The 19,306-nt window shown below is 38.7% G+C and overlaps 1 protein-coding gene across 8 annotated transcripts in view; it reads right to left on the reverse strand.

The window, feature by feature from the left end:
* ZSCAN12 (zinc finger and SCAN domain containing 12) overlaps positions 1-19,306 on the reverse strand; it is a 28,858-nt gene that overhangs the window by 2,892 nt on the left and 6,660 nt on the right. For 2 of the 8 annotated variants that reach the window (XM_082415361.1, XM_082415362.1), the window contains exon 4: positions 16,781-19,082. In XM_082415361.1, the coding sequence (XP_082271487.1) occupies positions 17,788-19,082 (1,295 nt within the window). In that variant the 3' untranslated portion in view covers positions 16,781-17,787. Of the gene's footprint in view, positions 1-6,817; positions 11,117-16,780; positions 19,083-19,306 lie in introns of those variants that run through there. The other 6 variants (XR_014251380.1, XR_014251381.1, XM_082415365.1 and 3 more) reach the window with 6 other exon arrangements.

Consider the following 19,306-nt stretch of genomic DNA (forward strand, 5'->3'; position numbering starts at 1 on the left):
TTACAAGCAGCTCATGCAGCTCAATAACAAAAAAACAAACAACCCAATCCAAAAATGGGCAGAAGACCTAAATAGACATTTCTCCAAAGAAGATATACAGATGGCCAACAGACACATGAAAGAATGCTCAACATCATTAATCATTAGAGAAATGCAAATCAAAACTACAATGAGGTATCATCTCACACCGGTCAGAATGGCCATCATCAAAAAATCTACAGACAATAAATGCTGGAGAGGGTGTGGAGAAAAGGGAACACTCTTGCACTGTTGGTGGGAATGTAAATTGATACAGCCACTATGGAGAACAGTATGGAGGTTCCTTAAAAAACTAAAAATAGAACTACCATACGACCCAGCAATCCCACTACTGGGCATATACCCTGAGAAGACCATAATTCAAAAAGAGTCGTGTACCAAAATGTTCATTGCAGCTCTATTTACAATAGCCAGGACATGAAAGCAACCTAAGTGTCCATCATCGGATGAATGGATAAAGAAGATGTGGCACATATATACAATGGAATATTACTCAGTGATAAAAAGGAACGAAACTGAGTTATTTGTAGTGAGGTGTATGGACCTAGAGACTGTCATACAGAGTGAAGTAAGTCAGAAAGAGAAAAACAAATACTGTATACTAACACATATATATGGAATCTAAAAAAAAAAAAAGGTCATGAAAAACCTAGGGGCAAGATGGGAATAAAGATTCAGATCTACTAGAGAATGGACTTGAGGATACGGGGAGGGGGAAGGGTAAGCTGGGAGAAAGTGAGAGAGTGGCATGGACATATATACACTACCAAACGTAAAATAGATAGCTAGTGGGAAGCAGCCGCATAGTACAGGGAGATCAGCTCGGTGCTTTGTGACCACCTAGAGGGGTGGGATAATGAGGGTGGGAGGGAGGGAGATGCAAGAGGGAAGAGATCTGGGGACATATGTATATGTATAACTGATTCACTTTGTTATAAAGCAGAAACTAACACACCATTGTAAAGCAATTATACTCCAAAAAAAAACGTTTAAAAAAATTACAGTAAACATTGTGATATTTTTCAATGAAAAAAAAAAGTATCTGGGTATCCTGTGGCTCAGTCAAGTTGACACAAAATTAACCATCACAATACTGTAGTTTCAGGTATTAGCTAAGTATTACAACTCTTAACCATGCTCCCCCACTGTTGATCTCTAGTTCTTACAAGTGACAGTAGGAGCCTAGGAAATAATGTTTGTAGCCTCCTTACCCTGCTTACAGATCGGGATAAAGAAGGACTGGTATGAGGCTGAACGACAAGAGATAATGACTGGCTTACTACTGTATCCTCAGCACCTAGCAGAGTTCCTGATGAATGCATGATTCTGAAGATTGGTTGATTCTACTTGCTCTTTCACTGCAACATAAAATCCCCCCGGCACCTACTGCTTGAGACCAAAGTGTTCACATACCTATTTCCAGAAATAACAGTTTTTCTGTTGTAACTATACCACATTGGCTGAGATACAGGATATAAAAAGATTCTCTGAGACTCAATAGCATATGCTACATGCTGATGAATGTTTAGGAGTTAAGTCCCTAAAGGTAGGATTGAATCCAGCTGCCTAATGCCTTAGTTATTAAAAGTTTGTTTCTTGAGGCTGAGTAGACGGCCTCTTAAAAACGAAAGTTAGTGCAAATCTACGCTTACTGGTGTGGAGCTGATCTTTCTGTGCCTCCTGATCTTTTCCCAACCTCAGTTACTTTAAGGAAAAAAGGGTCCCCAATGCTCCAGCCACCTCTGCAGGATGGACTCCACGTTACTCCCTGAGCTCCCAGTCAAGCAGACAATACTCTCCTGGTAGTTGGTGTTGTAACCCTTGAAGTGTCTGTATTAAACTTCTTTCTCCACATTTTTGTTTAAAAAAAAAGTGTCTAAATTCAACTGATGGAATTTAAGAAAATCTACAATGAAGAGAACAAAGTTAAAGTAACCTTGGGAGTGAGGGTGACTGGGAGGTGATATGGGGGCATGAAATGGTGAATTACACAGTGCCTCCATTGTTGGGTACTCTTCAGTAAAATGTCTGTTCATGAGTTTTGCCCATAGCTAATTGAATTGTTTGTTTAACTGTTGCAATTAGGTGAGTTCTTTTTATATTTTAGATACAAGTCCTCTGTCAGATATATGTTATAAAAATATTTCCCCTGTCTGTAGCTTGTCTTTTAATCCTCTTAATAGAGTCCATCACAGAGCAAAAGTTTTAAATTTTGATGAAGACCAAATTATTAATTTTTCCTTTAATGAATCATGCTTTTGATGTCAATTCTCAGAATCTTTGCCTAACTTTAGGTCCTGATGATTTCCTCTTATGTTTTCTTTGAAGTTTTAAGTTATGTCCTATGTTTTAGCCCCATGATCTGTTTTCAGCTGATTTTTGTATAAGGTGTGTGGTTTAGGCTGAGTTGTTTTTCTTTTTGTTTTTTGCCTATGGATGTCCAATTGCACCAGCACCTTTTTCTAAAAAGGCTATCCTTCCTTCATTGAATTGCTTCTGTAACTTTGTGAAGAATCAGTTGGGCATTTTTGTGTGGATCTACTTATGTGTTCTCCAACCTGTTCCATTGAACTATATATGTCTACAATACCACACTCTTGATCACTGCAGTAAGACTTAACATCAGGGATAGTGATTTCTCCCACTTTATTCTTTTCCAAAATTTAGTTATTCTAGGTCCTTTGCCTTTCCACATCAATTTTAGAACAAGCTTATCTATGTCTTCCAAAAAATCTTGCTGGGATTTTGACAGGATTTATATTAAGCCTATAAATCAGTGTAGGGAGAATTGATAACCTTGCTATGTGTGTCTTCTAGTCCATGAACACGGTATGTCTCTTCATTTATTTAGATCTTCTTTGATTTCTCTCAACAGCTTTTTGTCATTTTCCCAGTACAGATGCAGATCCTGTACATTTTTGTTAGATTTATACCCAAGTATTTAATTTTCTTTGGAGCAACTACAAATGGCATTGCATTTTAAATTTCAATTTCCAAATATTCATTATTAGTATATAGAAAGAGGATTGATTTTTGCATATTGATTTTGTATCTTTCAACCTTGCTGAATTTGCTTACTAGTCCTAGAAGTTTTTTGTAGATTCCTTGAAATTTTGTGTGCGCACAATTATATTACCTGCAAATATGCAGTTTTATTTTTTCACTTCATGTCATTTTTGGCCTTATTGCACTGGCTTGTACTTCCATTTTTTTTTTAAATAAATTTATTTATTTATTTTTGACTGCATTGGGTCTTTGTTGCTGCTCTCGTTGTGGTGCACGGGCTTCTCACTGCGGTGGCGGAGCGTGGGCTCTAGGCACGCAGGCTCAGTAGTTGTGGCGCACGGGCTTAGTTGCTCCACAGCACGTGGGATCTTCCCAGACCAGGGCTTGAACCCGTGTCCCTTGCACTGGCAGGCGGATTCTCAACCACTGTGCCACCAGGGAAGTCCCTGTACTTCCAATATTATGTTGAATAAGAATGATGAGAGTGAACATTCTTGTCTTGATCCCAATCTTATGGGGAAAGAATTGCATTTCACCATTAAGTATGAAATTAGCTGTAGGTGTTCTGTAGATGTTTTTTATGAAGTTGGAGAAGTTCCCCTCTATTTCTAGGGTGCTGAAAGTTTTTATTATGAATGAGTATTGGATTTTGTCAAATTCTTCTTCTGTGTCAATTGTATGATCATATGTTTTAGTCTGTTGATATGATGGAATACATTATTTTTTTAAGATTGAAACAGCCTTACATGTTAGAATAAATCCCACTTAATTATGGTATATAACTTTTTATAAATACCTTGATTTGATTTGCTAATATTTCATTGCATCTAATTTCATGAGAGATACTGGATTCTGGGGTTTTTTTGTTTTGTTTGTTTTTCCATTCTGTCTTTGTCTCATTATGGTATCAGAGTAATCTTAGCAACATGAAAAGAGTTGGAAGAGTGGCATGGACTTATATATACTACCAAATGTAAAATAGATAGCTAGTGGGAAACAGCTGCATAGCACAGGGAGATCAGCTCGGTGCTTTGTGACCACCTAGAGGGGTGGGATAGGGAGGGTGGGAGGGAGATGCAAGAGGGAGGAGATACTGGGATATATGTATATGTATAGCTCATTCACTTTGTTATAAAGCAGAAACTAACACACCATTGTAAAGCAATTATACTCCAATAAAGATGTTTAAAAAAAAAAGAGTTGGAAAATATAACCGCTTCTATTTTCTGGAAGAAATTGTGTAAAATTGTTGATAATCCTTCCTCTAATGTTTGGTAGAATTCTCCAGTGAAGCCCTCTAGACCTGAAGATCTGGGAACTTTTAAATTATGAATTCAATTTCTTTAATGGCTAAAGGACTATTCAGATTATCTATTTCATCTTGGTTGGATTTTGGTTGCCTGCACTTTTTGAAGAATTGGTCCATTTCTTCTAAGTAGTCAAAGTTATGATTATAAGTGCAAAATTGTTCATTGTCTGCCTTTACAAAGCTTTTAATAAATGCAGAATCTGTAGTAATATCCCCAATTCATTCCCGTTGCTAGTGATTTGTATCTTCTCTCTTTTTATCTTGTCGGTTTTACTAAAGGTTTATGTTTTATTGGAAAAATTTTTGAAGAAACAGCTTTGTTTCATTAACTTTTTCCTATTGTTTTCCTATTCTCAGTCTCATTGATTTCTGCTATTATCTTTATTATTTTCTTCTGATGTCTTGGGTTTATTTTGCTCTTGATCTTTAGTTTCTTGAGGCAGGAACTTCAATTATTGATTTCAGACTATTCCACTTTTCTAATATAAGCATTTAGTGCTATAATTTTCCCTGTCAGCATTTCTTTAGCTGTGTCTCACATACTGTGATAGTTGTATTTATTTTCCTTCAATCTATGTATTTTAAAACAAATTCCTTTGAGACTTCCTCTTTGACCTGGGCATTATTTAGAAATGCTTTCCTTAGTTTCCAAATATTTGGAGATTTTTCTGTTTGTTATTTTTTCGTTTGGTTTCATTGTGGTCAGAGAATATACTCTGTATGATTTCAATTAAATAAACAGCATTTTCTGCCACTGCTAGCCATATGGTTATTTCCTATGTATCTTATGATATACTTTTTTTTCTTTCTTTTTTTTTTAATTTAGCGATCCTTTCTTTACTGTTGCCCTAGAAGACTCTCTTTGCCAGCAAACTGGCACTTCCCTCCTTCTGGATGCACTTCTGGGTTCATTGTAGGATTGTAGGAAGGCCTCCAAACTCCATTGCTCTTGAGAAGATTGAAGGACCTTAGGCCACACAGACTGAATGGACCTCTTCTCTAAGCTGGACTTCCCTTTCCTTGCTGAAGGAGACACTCTGTACCCCCTATCTGGCAATGTCCAGTATTGGTTGTCATGGCAGTGGACTCAATTCCCTTTATCTGTAAAATTCTGACACTTCATATATGGTTGGTTGCTGACATTACTGGACTTTTACATATATAGCATCTAGGGACAGGTAATTTGTATTTGTTAAATAAGTTACTGCCTTACCCCTATTGGCCTGACATTCCACTGTCGTACCTTTGACTGATTAAAAAATGGGCAGAGGAGCTGTGTAGCCATTTTTCCAAAGAAAACATACAAATGGCCAATAGGTACATGAAAAGATGCTCAACATCACTAATTATTAGGGAAATGCAAATCAAAACCACAGTGAGCTATCACCTCATGCCTGTTAGGATGGCTATCATTATTATTTTTTAAATAAATTTATTTATTTATTCTTGGCTGCATTAGGTCTTCATTGCTGCACGCGGGCTTTCTTTAGTTGCGTCGAGCAGGGGCTACTCTTCGCTGTGGCGTGCAGGCTTCTCATTGCGGTGTTTCTCTTGTTGCGGAGCACGGGCTCCAGTAGTTGTGGCACGCGGGCTCTAGAGTGCAGGCTCAGTAGTTGTGGCGCAAGGGCTTAGTTGCCCTGCGGCATGTGGGATCTTCCCGGACCAGGGCTCGAACCCGTGTCCCCTGCATTGGCAGGCGGATTCGTAACCACTGCACCACGAAGGAAGCCCCAGGATGGCTATTATTAAAAAGACAAGAAATAACAAGTGTTGGCAAGGATGTGGAGAAAAGGGAGCCCTTGTGCTCTGTCGGTGGGAATGTAAATTTGTGCAGCCCCTATGGAAGACAGTATGAAGATTCCTCAAAATATTAATAGAACCACCATATGATCCAGCTATCCCACTTCTGGTTATTTACCCAAAGAATATGAAAACACTAATTTCAAAAGATATATGCACCCCTACGTTCATTGTAGCATTTATTTACAGTAGCTAAGATACCTAAGAGCTCAACAGATGAATGGATAAGGAAGATGTGGTATATATATATACATGATAGAATACAACTCAGCTATTGAAAAAGATGAAATCTTGTCATTTGTAGTATGCTAAGTGAAATAAGCCAGATGGAAAAAGACAAATATCATATGATTTCACTCATCTGTGAAATATAAAAACCGAAGAAACCCCCAAAACACAAAATAAATGAACAAACCAAACCAAACAAAATCAAACATGTAAATCTGGAGAACAGAATAGTGGTTACCAGAGGGGAAGGGGCTGACAAGAGGGTGAAATGGGTAAAGGGGATCAACAATATGGTGATGGATGGAAACTAAATTTTTTGTGGTGAGCATGCTGTAGGGTATACAGAAGTAGAAATATAATGTTGTACACATGAAACATACTATGTTATAAACCAATGTTACCTTAACCAAACAAAAAAACAAAAAACCTGCCATGTTCAATCATATACTTGTACAGTTTACTATGTATCAGTTTCCCTCAATAAAACTGTTTAAAAAGTCATAACAGATTATACTGCAGATTTTAGGCAAGTAACTTGAAAGTCTAGACAAAATGGATAGTTTTCTAAGCAAATAATAGATTATCAGAATTGACTCCCATTATAAATAGCCTAAATAGACCGTTTTTGTAGAAGAAATAGAAAAAAGTTACCATGGAACTATCCCACAAAAAAGTACCCAGCCCAGATGGTTTCACATCAGAATTCAACTTTCAAAAACCAGATAATTTCAATGCTTTACAAATTGTTCTAGAACATTAAAAAATAAAAACTTAGTCCTTTCTGTGATGCAAGTAAAATCGAAACCTGAACCTGAAAAATACAGAAAATTACAGACCAGTTTTACATAAATATTGAATAAAAATGTACTAAATAAAATATTAGCAAGTAGAACCCATAAACACATGAAGAAAACACCATGCCTAAGTGAAATGTATTCCAGGAATGCAAGATTGGTTCAATGTCAGGAAAGTCCTTCATGTAATACAAGATAATAAAATTAAGGGAAAAAAATAATGTAGTTTCTATGGATGCTGAAAAATCCTTTTATAGAACACAATCCATCTTTTAAAATAGTGACCGTAATACCTATTCAGAAAATTTAGGCATATACAGCAGATATAAACTCCTAATTGTGAAATAATCATTGCAAAGTTTTGAAATCTGTGGTTCCTATATTTAGTGACCTACTATAAAATCCATAGGCCTCATTTTCATAGAGATTGGGCTACATTGCCAATTTGCTGAAGAAGAGCTTCTAAAAGATTCTTTCCTCTTTTAGCCTGTAGGTTTTAGAACTGAAAATAATAAACAAATTACTTAAAGTATTAGCCTTCAGGATATTATGTGTTATCTATAAGGGAAAATACCTCTATTATTATCTGTCAATAAGCTATATGTGAAATATCTTTTTTTAATATATTTATTTATTTTATTATTTATTTATTTAGGCTGCGTTGGGTCTTTTGTTGCTGCGCACGGGCTTTCATTAGTTGGCGGTGAGCAGGGGCTACTCTTCATTGCAGTGCACAGGCTTCTCATTGCGATGGCTTCTCTTGTTGTGGAGCACGGGCTCTAGGCACACGGGCTGTAGAGCACAGGCTCAGTAGTTGTGGCTCATGGGCTTAGTTGCTCCGCAGCATGTGGGATCTTCCCGGATCAGGGCTCGAACCTATGTCCCCCTGCATTGGCAGGCGGATTCTTAACCACTGCACCACCAGGGAAGCCCTCTTTTTCTATCTTAAAAAAAAAAACCCCAAATCTGGGACATATATACTCTGTGAATGACACCTATATGGCCTTGTGTTGGGAGAACACAGGGGCAGTGCCAAATCTAGGAAAGCAGCCAACGTCCAACAATTCAGTGATGTGGTTCCTTTCATTATGTTTACTGAAACTTTAATAATGCCATTTTTATGCCCTGGTGTACTCATACAAGCCTATTTAGCCCATAAAAATAATATATATATGTGTATATGTGTGTGTGTGTGTGTGTGTGTGTATATATATATGTATATATAGTTAAAATAAACAGTAGACAATATTGTTTACACTTGAATGAATTTAAGATATGAGATTAGAGTGGGCATGGGAAAATAACATGTCCCCAGTAAACAGCTAATCATCTCAGAGATAGTGTCACAAGTCCAGGGATGCAGGTAAACATCTTAATTTCAAAAGTCCTGGTTGCTTATGTTTACAGACTCCTTTGAGAAGCGAAAAGAACTTCTGACTTTTCCTTTTCTTGACTTGAGACGTTCATTGAATGTTTTTAGTGGCTACAATGGGCAATTTAAGATAACCATTCCCCATACATCTTGCCCATTTACATTAATTTTCCAATATCGTGGAGACTATTGTTGAGGCTTGATGTCTGTCCGTACAACTTCCCACAATCTTCTCATTTAAAAGAGCCTCCCTAATATGGACTCACTGCTGTTTACTAAGGTCCAACCTCTATCTGAAGGCTTTTCCACACTCATCACACTGTCAGTTTTTCTTTAGTGTGATTTCTCCAATGCTGAATAATGCTGGTGATTCCGTGGAAAAACATTTCCACATTCATCACGTTTATAAGATCTATCTCCTATGTAGATTCTCTAGTGCAGTCAGTCCTGACTTTTGGGTGAAGGCCTTCCTTCCTAATTCCTTCACATACGGTTCTATAAGGTTTCCATGCTGAATAGAGGCATCCTTACATCCTGCATCACAGTTATGCAGTCTCTTGCTCGTGTGGATTTTCTGATATCAAATAAGGCTGCTTTGGCTTATGTCAAATATGGCTTTCCCACATTCCTTATACTGATAGCATTTTCCCCTGTGATGGATTTCCTAGTGGGAAAGGAGGGACCCACTGTAAACAAAAGCTTTTCCAAAAGTGTTGCTCTCAAAGACATTCTCTTTGGTATGTACTTCCTAATGCTGAGTAATTACTCACCAGTAACTAAAGCTTTTACTAACTCACTGCATTGATGCTGTAATTCTACAGATTCCCCCCACATGATTTAGCATCTTCAGAATTTTTTTGTGTTGGAGACAAGTCCTTATTTTCATTCTCAGTAACACCATCTAAAAAAAAATGCACAGACAATTCAAATGTCCGTTGTCTCTTCTGCTGAGATCATGAGACTTATGATGAGAAACAGCGATCAAAATAAAACCCAGTTTTATCTAAAGTGCATGCCTTTTCAGTATCCCTAAACTACCAATTCAATTTGGAAAAGCATGCAAGAAGGCATGTGAAGTTCCAGTTTGAGAAGAGACAGCTGGACAGAAAGAGACTGGAAGAGCATACAGAATTTTCTCACAAAATGTGACAAAGAATCAAAAAGGTATAATCAAAAAAGTTAAGAGGCGGTCAGTTTGAATCTGGAGGTGAAAAAAAGGGAATATCATGAGACCAAGAGAAATTTTAATTTGCTAAAGGGTAGTTAAAAGTACCATTTACACCAAATGAATGTACCTAGGCCACTAGTATAGACAAACAAAATGCTCCATAAATGTTTGTTAAATGGATCAACAAACAATGGCATATAATAAAAGTTAACTTGAAGCAATAGGTAGATCAGTTTCAAAATGCATACTATTTTGATGTGGGGAAATCAGTAAACTGGAAAAATAACAGTGGGGAAAATAATTTTTTCAGTTAATATTCAGGATTAAAAGATAAGAAGAAAAACATTTTAAAGCTAAAGGAGTTGAATAAGTCAAAACAATAACAAAACAAAACACAGACACCTCCCAAATATTACTCAGAGTTTCTACCTAAAGAATTGGGCAAAGAGACGGGTAGGGGCAAGGTTTCCAGGGAAAGAACACTAATAAGAGTTCTAAAAACCTTCTTTTCAAGGATGTCTTCTTTCTCTGCAGACATTCTTTCTCATCTGCTTTCCATTTCATAAGGCAATAACATGAGAGTTAAACTAAGGTAGGGTCTTAACAGACTGGACCTGACACCTTTTGATTCCAGGGTACTATCTTGCCATAAGCATACCTTGTTCTATCCTTGTTCTATCTGGGCCCTAAAAGCAATGGATGAAGATGGTCTTGGAAAATTGAATTTGAAGCTATCCTTCAGTAAAAACACCCAAATAACAACAACAAAAAAAACAATATAGGTAGAGAAGATTCCAGAGGTGTACATGAATACCCGGCGGAATTAAAGCCCATGAGGGAGATACTGGGTTATGGCTCCAGAGACATCTGGTGGATCCTAAAGTTGTTTTGCTGCTTTCTGTTCTATTCCTGAAGCCTTTCACTAGTCAAGCCATAAATGATCCTCCCCACCTTTCCCACCTGATGGTTTGTCCTTCAAGCTGTCTCTTCAACCTTTCTAGCATAACTGATGCCTCTTCTCTACATTCTGAATGATATTATCCTCCTTAGGTCTGCAGCTCTACAGGCAGAGGTCAGGACCTGCTTCAGCACCTGCTCCTTGGTCTGTATTTCTGGTCTCAGCATCTGTGGGCAGAGCTCCCCGAGTCTTCTGACAGCCCTGTGAGGTCCAAGTATCTATTTCCTGGTAGCAACAACTTAAAGTTGGAAGAAAGATTTTGTTTTGCCAGTCTGATTCTTGGTCCCAGGCACAGCCCTCTCCCTCTACCATCAGTCACTATTAGAGATCTTTCCTGCAAGAAGACTGCCATTCTGGAATAAGCGAGCTCAGGAGAAGATTCACTCCAGCTTGGGGTTCACACTGATTTTTCAGAAGTATATCCTTGTAGCTAGTCTTCTTCCTGAGGCATAGAACAACACTGTTAACAGAAACTCTAAATTTTATTTAGCTCTTACCCAAGAACTCACTTACCTGACAACGCACTGAAATAAAAAAGGAACTCTGTCAGAAAGCTAAAAAAATTAGAAGACAGAGTGGGAGTGACTGCAAATTATTAGTAAACACTATCCTCTATAATCTCTTACTTCCTAGTTTAAGTTAATAAAGCTTGAGAGAAAGACCATGACCCTCCTCCCTTTGGTTCTCCCCTTCTAAGAATCCCAAATGGTAAAGAACATTAGAGATCAGAAAATAACGGCTAATATTTATTGAAAACTGACTGTGAATTTACTCATCTAAGCAGATTTTATCATTCCACTTACAGATGAATGATACTGAGGCACAGAGGGATTAAGTAATTTTCTAAAAGTCAGACAAGTGGATTCTATGTCGTTCCTTGTGTTCCGACTTATTCTAGGCAGTCATGAGTGGGATCATCTCAAAGGAGCCCAACTTTCCTTTTCCCAAATTGGGATTCCAGACCTTCGTCTTTTTCTCAACAGCCCCAATAACCTATGACAACTCAGGACTTGGAAGCTATCTTTAACTTTCGCCTGCAACTCAGTTCGTCCGACTGAACTTCACCGGAGTCCCTAAAGGGCCGGATCACACACTGAGTCGAAGCCTGAGTCCATGAACCCGCTACCACCACCACCTATGACCCAAAGGCCAAAAGAGCTCGCAGTTCTAGGCCTGCGGCTGTCAACAATGCCTCACCCTTAGGTCTCCTTTAGGAATCTGGAGGTTCTCTCCTCTCCGTGGTTGCCTGGCCGCATCCCCGCCCCTGCTGAGCAGCGCAGGCTCGGGCAGGTAGGTCAGGTAACTCCAAGGGCCTGCGCTCCGAGGCTGGGGCATGGCAGGCTCCGCCCAGGGCCCGCCTTCCCGCGGCAGAACTTCAGAAGAGCAACTCAGACAAAAAGGGAAACTCCTTAGCTAATTATCTCTTACAGGGGTGGAGACAAAAGATAGGAAAATCTTTCCTTGCCAATTTAGGCGATGTTTATGTCCTGCCAGCCACTGTTCATTGGTTCCCAAGGTAAGAAAGTAAAAGTAGACCTGAGCGGGAGCTTTAATCCCAGCGGCAACAACGCAGCAGTCCTGGGAAAAATGCAGCGTAGTTACAGGTAATTTCTGGCCTGGGGCTGGAGCATCTAGAGGCAACGCATTTGAGAGAGCCCACTGAGAGAGCTCACGGCAATAGAACAATAGCAAACGGCTATGAAGCATTTAGGTGCTAACCACTGTTCTAAGCACTTTATATAAACCCCCCATTTATCCATATAACAATTATCCTCCCTAGGTCTGCGGCTTCCCAGGCAGAAGTAGGTACTATTGTCGATATTTTACATTATGAGGAAATGAGATTAAGTCGCTTGCTCAAAGTCATTGAGCTACAGTTTGGCTACAGTAAGCTGTAGAGTTCCTAAATTTCCTCCTCCTTTATCAGGGATGAAATGGTGATATACCTACTCTTAAATATTTCACTTAAGTAGGCTGAGCTGAGGCACTAGATCAAAAAGTAAGATACGCATATCAAGCTTAGACAGGAATAATGATGATCTGCATAAATCAGAGGTAACAAATGGCCTCCTCTTAGGAATCCTCGGGACACCCAGGACCAGGCCATTTGGGCTTAAGAAGATGACTGGTAGAGCAAACATATATTCCCCAAAGATCACCTTGAACTGTGATGGGTGAAAACTCTGGGAGCCTTGACTGATGGGTTTTCAGACCTGGAAAAGGTCTTTTATAAGTGTGGGAAGAGAATCAACTGTTTCCAAGAAATCAAGGGATAAGGCTGGCTCTCAATAATGATCTCACAATGTGGGCTACGGAGCTAAGGAACTAAGAAGTTTAAAATACTTATTGTGGTTGGCTTTGTCAAAACCAAATTATATGTATATAAAATAAAAGTATATGTATAAAATAAAAATTAAAAACATACTTTATATAAAATATAACCATACCTACTTTTTATATACAAATATGATATAAGAATACTATGTATAAGAAATAATGGGCAAGAACTCCTTACCAGTTATACCCAGAAACATTCGGAAGGAGAGAGGACCCAAAGAAATTCTAATAAAATGATGAACTGCTGGAGGGGATTTAAAATGTAAAATTTTCAGTGTGAAACGTTGAAAGTTGAGAAAATTCAATTAAAGTTATCAAAATGATTATCCCTATATTAAACAAACACTTGTTGCTCAAATAAATTCTGTGCTTGTGGAGTCAGGAGGGGCATCTGAAAGAGCTATTTTATATAATATATACTTACCTAAGTTTTTTTTAATCCAAGAAGTGGTACTAGCTACAAATATAAAAACACTTTTAAAAACCCTCATCAAAGGTATATCCATAGTGAGTTATTGGATAGATCCATAATGGGGACATCTAATCTTTATGATTTATATTAGACAGTCAGATATCCCTTATTCTGTCAGAATAATGCATAGAATAATGGTTCTAAGCTAGAAGTGTGATCCTTTCCTACAAAGAGCTCATCTTTAAAGTGAAATGTCTCCCGCAGACACCCTCATTGTGCAACAAGAATTAGGGCTGACATTTATGCTGGCCCAAACTTCATCCAAGATTTAGTATGCAAGAGGATGGGGATATTATTGCCTTTGGTGTTTGGACCCAGGACTCTACAGAGTTTCTTAAGTATTTTCCAGAATAGTGATAGGAATTGAAAATGTTCTACAGGTAATAACTCAAAGCACTGAATACCACTGCAACATGCAGTTTGTTAATCTGAAATAAACAGAGGAAGAGTGGGCTCTGGAACTGCTTAGTTCATATCTTGGTCCCACCACATACTAACTTTGTGACCTCAAGCAGCTTTATTGATTTGTTTCCCCAGCTAAAAATGAAATAATGTGAGTAAAGCATTTAATAATGTCTGGCCCTTAGTAAGTAGTTAACAATTACATAATACTGTTAATAAATCCTTTCCTCTACTCCTAAGGATTGCCAATAATAAGACTTTGACTGTTAACAACTTTACAATCAATCACTGGATATTAACGAAAGAGGCTACTTCTGTTCTGAGTACAGGAGTGCAGAGCTTTTCTAAGTGCTTCTATCTGATTGCTCTCCACCTCCATCCTCACCATGCCCATGAGATTTCTCAATCCCAGAGCCCTGCTCAGCACCCTTGTTTTTTTGTTTGCTTTTGTTTTTTTTCAAAAGGGGCCCATCTTCCTTCCCTTTAGTCCCTTTCTATTACACTCTCTGGAACCCTTTTGTGATTGTCAGGTTACTTTTTCATCCAAAGCCCATGTTTAAGCTCATTTTACTTTTCACTGCTTTAGAAATTTGATTCTCCCCCAACCTCTCCAGGCGCTTTTTGCCTTAAACACTCAATATCTTGTTTACCTTCAATCAATTAGAAGAGGGGCTAGTCAATCTTATTCTCATCCTTAATGTTATTTCTAAGCTGCTGCTTCATGATTCCTTTGAGTTTATACCAGTTGTTCTACCTGGCTGTTGTATTACTGGCTGCCATTACTTCTCTTGTGGACTTGCTTCACTTTCATACTCTTTTCTTTCCATCCTGCCTCCTGTTATTGATGATTTAAAAATCCACATAGATGAAATGCTTCAAGGGACCCTGATTTCCTAGGTCCTGTCATTGTCACACCACATCTTTTATACATAAAGATGTACTCCTGACTTCATCTCAAGGCATTTTCTGTTCACTGCACTCCCCAACTCCATATCTAACATGTCATGTCCTCCACTTGCCCCTCAGGGCCTTCAACTTATCTGTGTGGCCAATTTAGTTCCAGATAGTAACCTTATATCTTCTCCTTATCTAGGACTAGTTTGACCCCCTTTGATGCCTACCTGGAAACCCCACGCCACTCCGCCCTTTCTTTTGGTTCTACAACTGTATTTAAGCACAAGAAACAACCAGAACAAAACCCCCACATTTATTTTTAAATAAGTTACGAACTGTATTCTTCTATATCATAGGCATATTCCATTGTTCTGGGTCTTTGTTTATGGTTCCTTTATAGTATTACTTAAGGGAGTTAGAGGCAAATGGAGGAAGCTGTGTGCACTGAGAGAACACATTAAGCAGAAGACGAACTGGAGAGACTGCAAGTAACAGCATGGAGAGTAGATAGCAAGTTTAAAATAAGGATTGCATTCCACTGAGCAGTCAGATTAAAGAGAGGCTCTGACATTATGAAGAGCAATTTCAGTTTGGAAAACATGTTTGTGGAATCAGATTAGATGACAAGTATGGACAGCATCAGTTTGGTAAAGAGATGTTCTCATGAAGGCTCTTGTTACTAAGTCAAGTCCCCTCCAAAGAGACGAATTTACATGAGAGAAATTTGAGACAGGGTAACCTTAAGTAGGGAATAGGCCTCATATACTTACAGCTACAGAGCTCTCAAGGCTCAGTTCTAGGATCCTTGTTCATTTTCCAGACATAAAAAAAATTGTTTCCAATCCTAGCTGCCTCAATGCCTGGTGTACAACTCCACTGTTGGTCTTATGAAAAAGCCTAAGCAGTCAACTTGTGAATGAGTTGTTTTTTAAATCTTCATTTGCTTTCCTATGTTGTGAACTCAGAAAGTTTTCCCAGTCAACGTAAATCTAATCCCAAAAGCCAATGTGACACATAATATGCCTAAATTATAGCACTAATACCATTATCATTTTCATGGGAAAATGTGTTCACAATTACAATTTAGAAAGCTAGGAACATATATATTTCTATAGGACTAGGGACTCTTCTAGTTCCAAGCCAGTGATGATATTCCTATGTCCTATATAGGGATTACGGATAAGAGGGGCAAGAGACAAGGGCACTAGGGAAATGGGGGTAGAGTATATTATAGGAGTGGAGAGACGGGATAAAGACAGGGCTGGGCAGAAAGGTAGTTAGAACAGTTAAAGAATGATGATTACCCTTCTTTTTTCTCTCCTTCCTCTTTTGTCACTATCCTACCACTTCAAACCCACTGACCAGCTAGAGGTGAAGGGAGATGAGGGGACTGAAGTTGTGTGGGGTGAGGTGGGAAGGCAGTCCTAGAAATTACGGAGTTTGCTGTGACAAGGTCGAAAAGGAAAGAAATAAAAGGACATCTCAGTAGAGATCAAATGACTTCTGAAAATAAAAAGATAAACAGACCAGGAGCTGTGTGTACTTCTTTGTGGCTTGCCTGCTATCCACTACAATGATCATCACAGGTTCTCATCAAAAACAGAATTGTTTACTCAGTAATATAGGGATAATGTCAACCAGTTTTTGGTTGATTTTTTTTCTGAAGCCCCAAGGGAAAGAATCACTCATCTTTGGCTCTTTTATGTGCTCAAGAAGGTATACAAACCAAAAAATTATAAGCCAGTTCTCACGAGAAATTATTAGGGGATTCAGAACACAATGGTAACTACGGAGGTGGGAAAAAAGGGAAGTGTATAACAGGGAAGAACACCAGCAACCCACCCCTAAACACACACACACACACACACACAGGTCTTACACTCAGAAGAACCTTGGGAGCCTTGGAATATAGGTCTTTTTTGAAACATTTAAATTTGAAGGGACAGAAAGGCCATCTTGAAGACCTAGTTATTGGCATGATGGTGGTCCAATTCCCTAAAAATCTGCAGCGGCCTGTGTTCATGCTTCCTCACTTCACTGGCAACCACGAAGGCAGCAGTGATTCAGCGCAATGTTTCTCAAAATTTAGAGTACATCAGGTGACTGTGGAGCTATAAAAATGAAGATTCTCAATCCCCATCTCAGACCTAATGAAGCATAGTATCTGTGAGTGGGACTCAGGTATGTTAAACAAGCTCCACAGGTGATTCTGATGTTCACTGATGTTGAGGAATCACTGGTATAATGAACAGGACTTGAAGTCACAAAACTGCACTTAAGCTGCTGGTCTTTTCCTTTGTGTGATATTGTAGCTATGTCACCATCTCCATAAGCAAGAGTATCCTCATTTTTAAAATGGAGCATAATTTTAATTTATAGAAACATTTTAGGAATTCAATGAGAAAAGTGCTTTGTAAGTGTCAAAGTATAAGGTGAAATTATTGGCATTCTAACCCTCCCAGAGGCTGTCCTCAAGCTATGTTTCCAATGTAATGCCATCAACTGCCCAGTTTGAATGAACTCTCTACTTTAGGTTGGCTAGTCTTGTCATTGATGCTTCCAAACTACATGCACTCTGCTTACATTTGTTCTACCCTAAATGTTTTCTCCCTTTTGCCTTCCAAATATCCCCATCAAACCTTTATCTTAAATAAAGTCTTTCCTGACCACTTCAGGCAACAGTGATCTGTCCTTCAGAATTTATAGCTTGCCAAGTGCCACTTTAATTCTACACTACTTTGAGCATCAATTCTATTGTCCTATAGTCTTGACTAAATAGGTGGACCTTATATATCCCAAACTAGGTTGTAAACTCTTTGAGAAAAGGAATCTGGTGTTATGCTTCTTGTTCTCCACAGCACCTAATGAAATGGGCAGCACAGAGTGTATTTTTTATGAAATATCCGAAGTTACCTTATAGCAATAGTGACTAACATTTTGTCCTAAATCATCTCAAAGCTAGTATTCCTCTCCAGCCTGCACTCTGTGAGACAGCTTCCCTGCAGTCTTCACACAGAACCAGATTTTTCTCCTTTGTGGGTAGTCTGATGTTGAGTAAGAGTTGAGTTCTGCCTAAACGACTCCCCGCACTCTTTACATTTATAGGCACCACCTCTATTGTGGATTCTCTGGTGTTTACTAAGATCTGACCTCTGTCTGAAGGCTTTGCCACATTCGTCACATTGGTAGGGTTTCTCGCCAGTGTGGATTCTCTGATGCTGAATGAGACTAGTGATTCCTCGGAAGGCATTCCCACACTCATCGCATTTGTAGGGCCTCTCTCCGGTGTGGATTCTCTGATGTTCCGTGAGGACTGATCTTTGAGTGAAAGCCTTCCCACACTTATCACATTTATAGGGTCTCTCTCCAGTGTGAATTCGTTGGTGTTCCATAAGACTTGTCCTCTGAATAAAGGCTTTTCCACATACATCACATTTGTAGGGTTTCTCCCCAGTATGGATTCTCTGATGCTGAATAAGGCCACTCTGACTGAAGGACTCCCCACATTCCTTACACTGATAGCATTTTTCTTTGTGGTGGATCTCCTGATGGGAAACAAGGGAGGAGTTATAAACAAAGGCCTTTCCACACTCGCTGCACTCATAGGGCTTTGCCCCAGTATGGACTCCTTGATGCTGGGTAAGAATTGAACGCCGACTAAAACTTTTATTACACTGAGTACAATGATAAGGTTTGTCTCTTGTGTGGATTTTGAGATGGTGAAAGAGGCCTGCTTTCTGGCTAAAGGCTTTGCCACATTCATTACAGTGGTAGTGTTTCTCTCCTGTGTGAAGTCTCTGATGTTGATTAAGAGCTGACCACCGGCCAAAGGCTTTGCCACACTCATTACATTTATATGGTTTCTCTCCCGTGTGTATTATTTTGTGTCGAATAAGCACAGTTCTCCCACGGAAAGTTTTTCCACATTCTTCGCATTTGTAGGGCCTGTCTCCAGTATGGATCTTCTGATGTTCTACGAAGCATGAGTGTTGACTAAAAGCTCTTCCACAGTCATCACATTCATAAGGCTTTTCTCCTGGACAGACTTTCTGGTGTTCAGAAAGGTCTGAGTTCTCAGTCAAACTTACTCCATTTTCATCACATGTATGTTGTTTATCTTCCCTGGAGTATCCAGAAGGCTCTCCTATTTTTTCTTCATGTTCATAAGTTTTTTCATACTTAGCTGACTGAGACATTTCATTTTCAAATTTGCTAGATATAGTCCCATATGGTTTCATTTCTTCAGAAACTTCTTGCTTTAGAGTTAAATTCCTATACTCATTTCCAGTCTCAACATCTGAAACTAAAAATGGATCATAAATGTTAACTAGTTTCTTGTGATAGCAAACAGCAACTTCACTAGGCAACATAAAATTATTCAAATGAAAAATTACATAAGAACCTAGAGTTCCTGCATGACTATAAAATGGCACTAGAATATACGACAGACTAATAAACAAAGCACTCCAAAAACTGTTAAGGAAGAGACCAATAACCCAATAGAAAACTTGGCAAAGAAAAAAACTG

This window comes from Balaenoptera physalus, assembly GCF_965194825.1.
Source record: "Balaenoptera physalus genome assembly, chromosome: 11".
NCBI classification, from domain to species: Eukaryota; Metazoa; Chordata; class Mammalia; order Artiodactyla; family Balaenopteridae; genus Balaenoptera; species Balaenoptera physalus.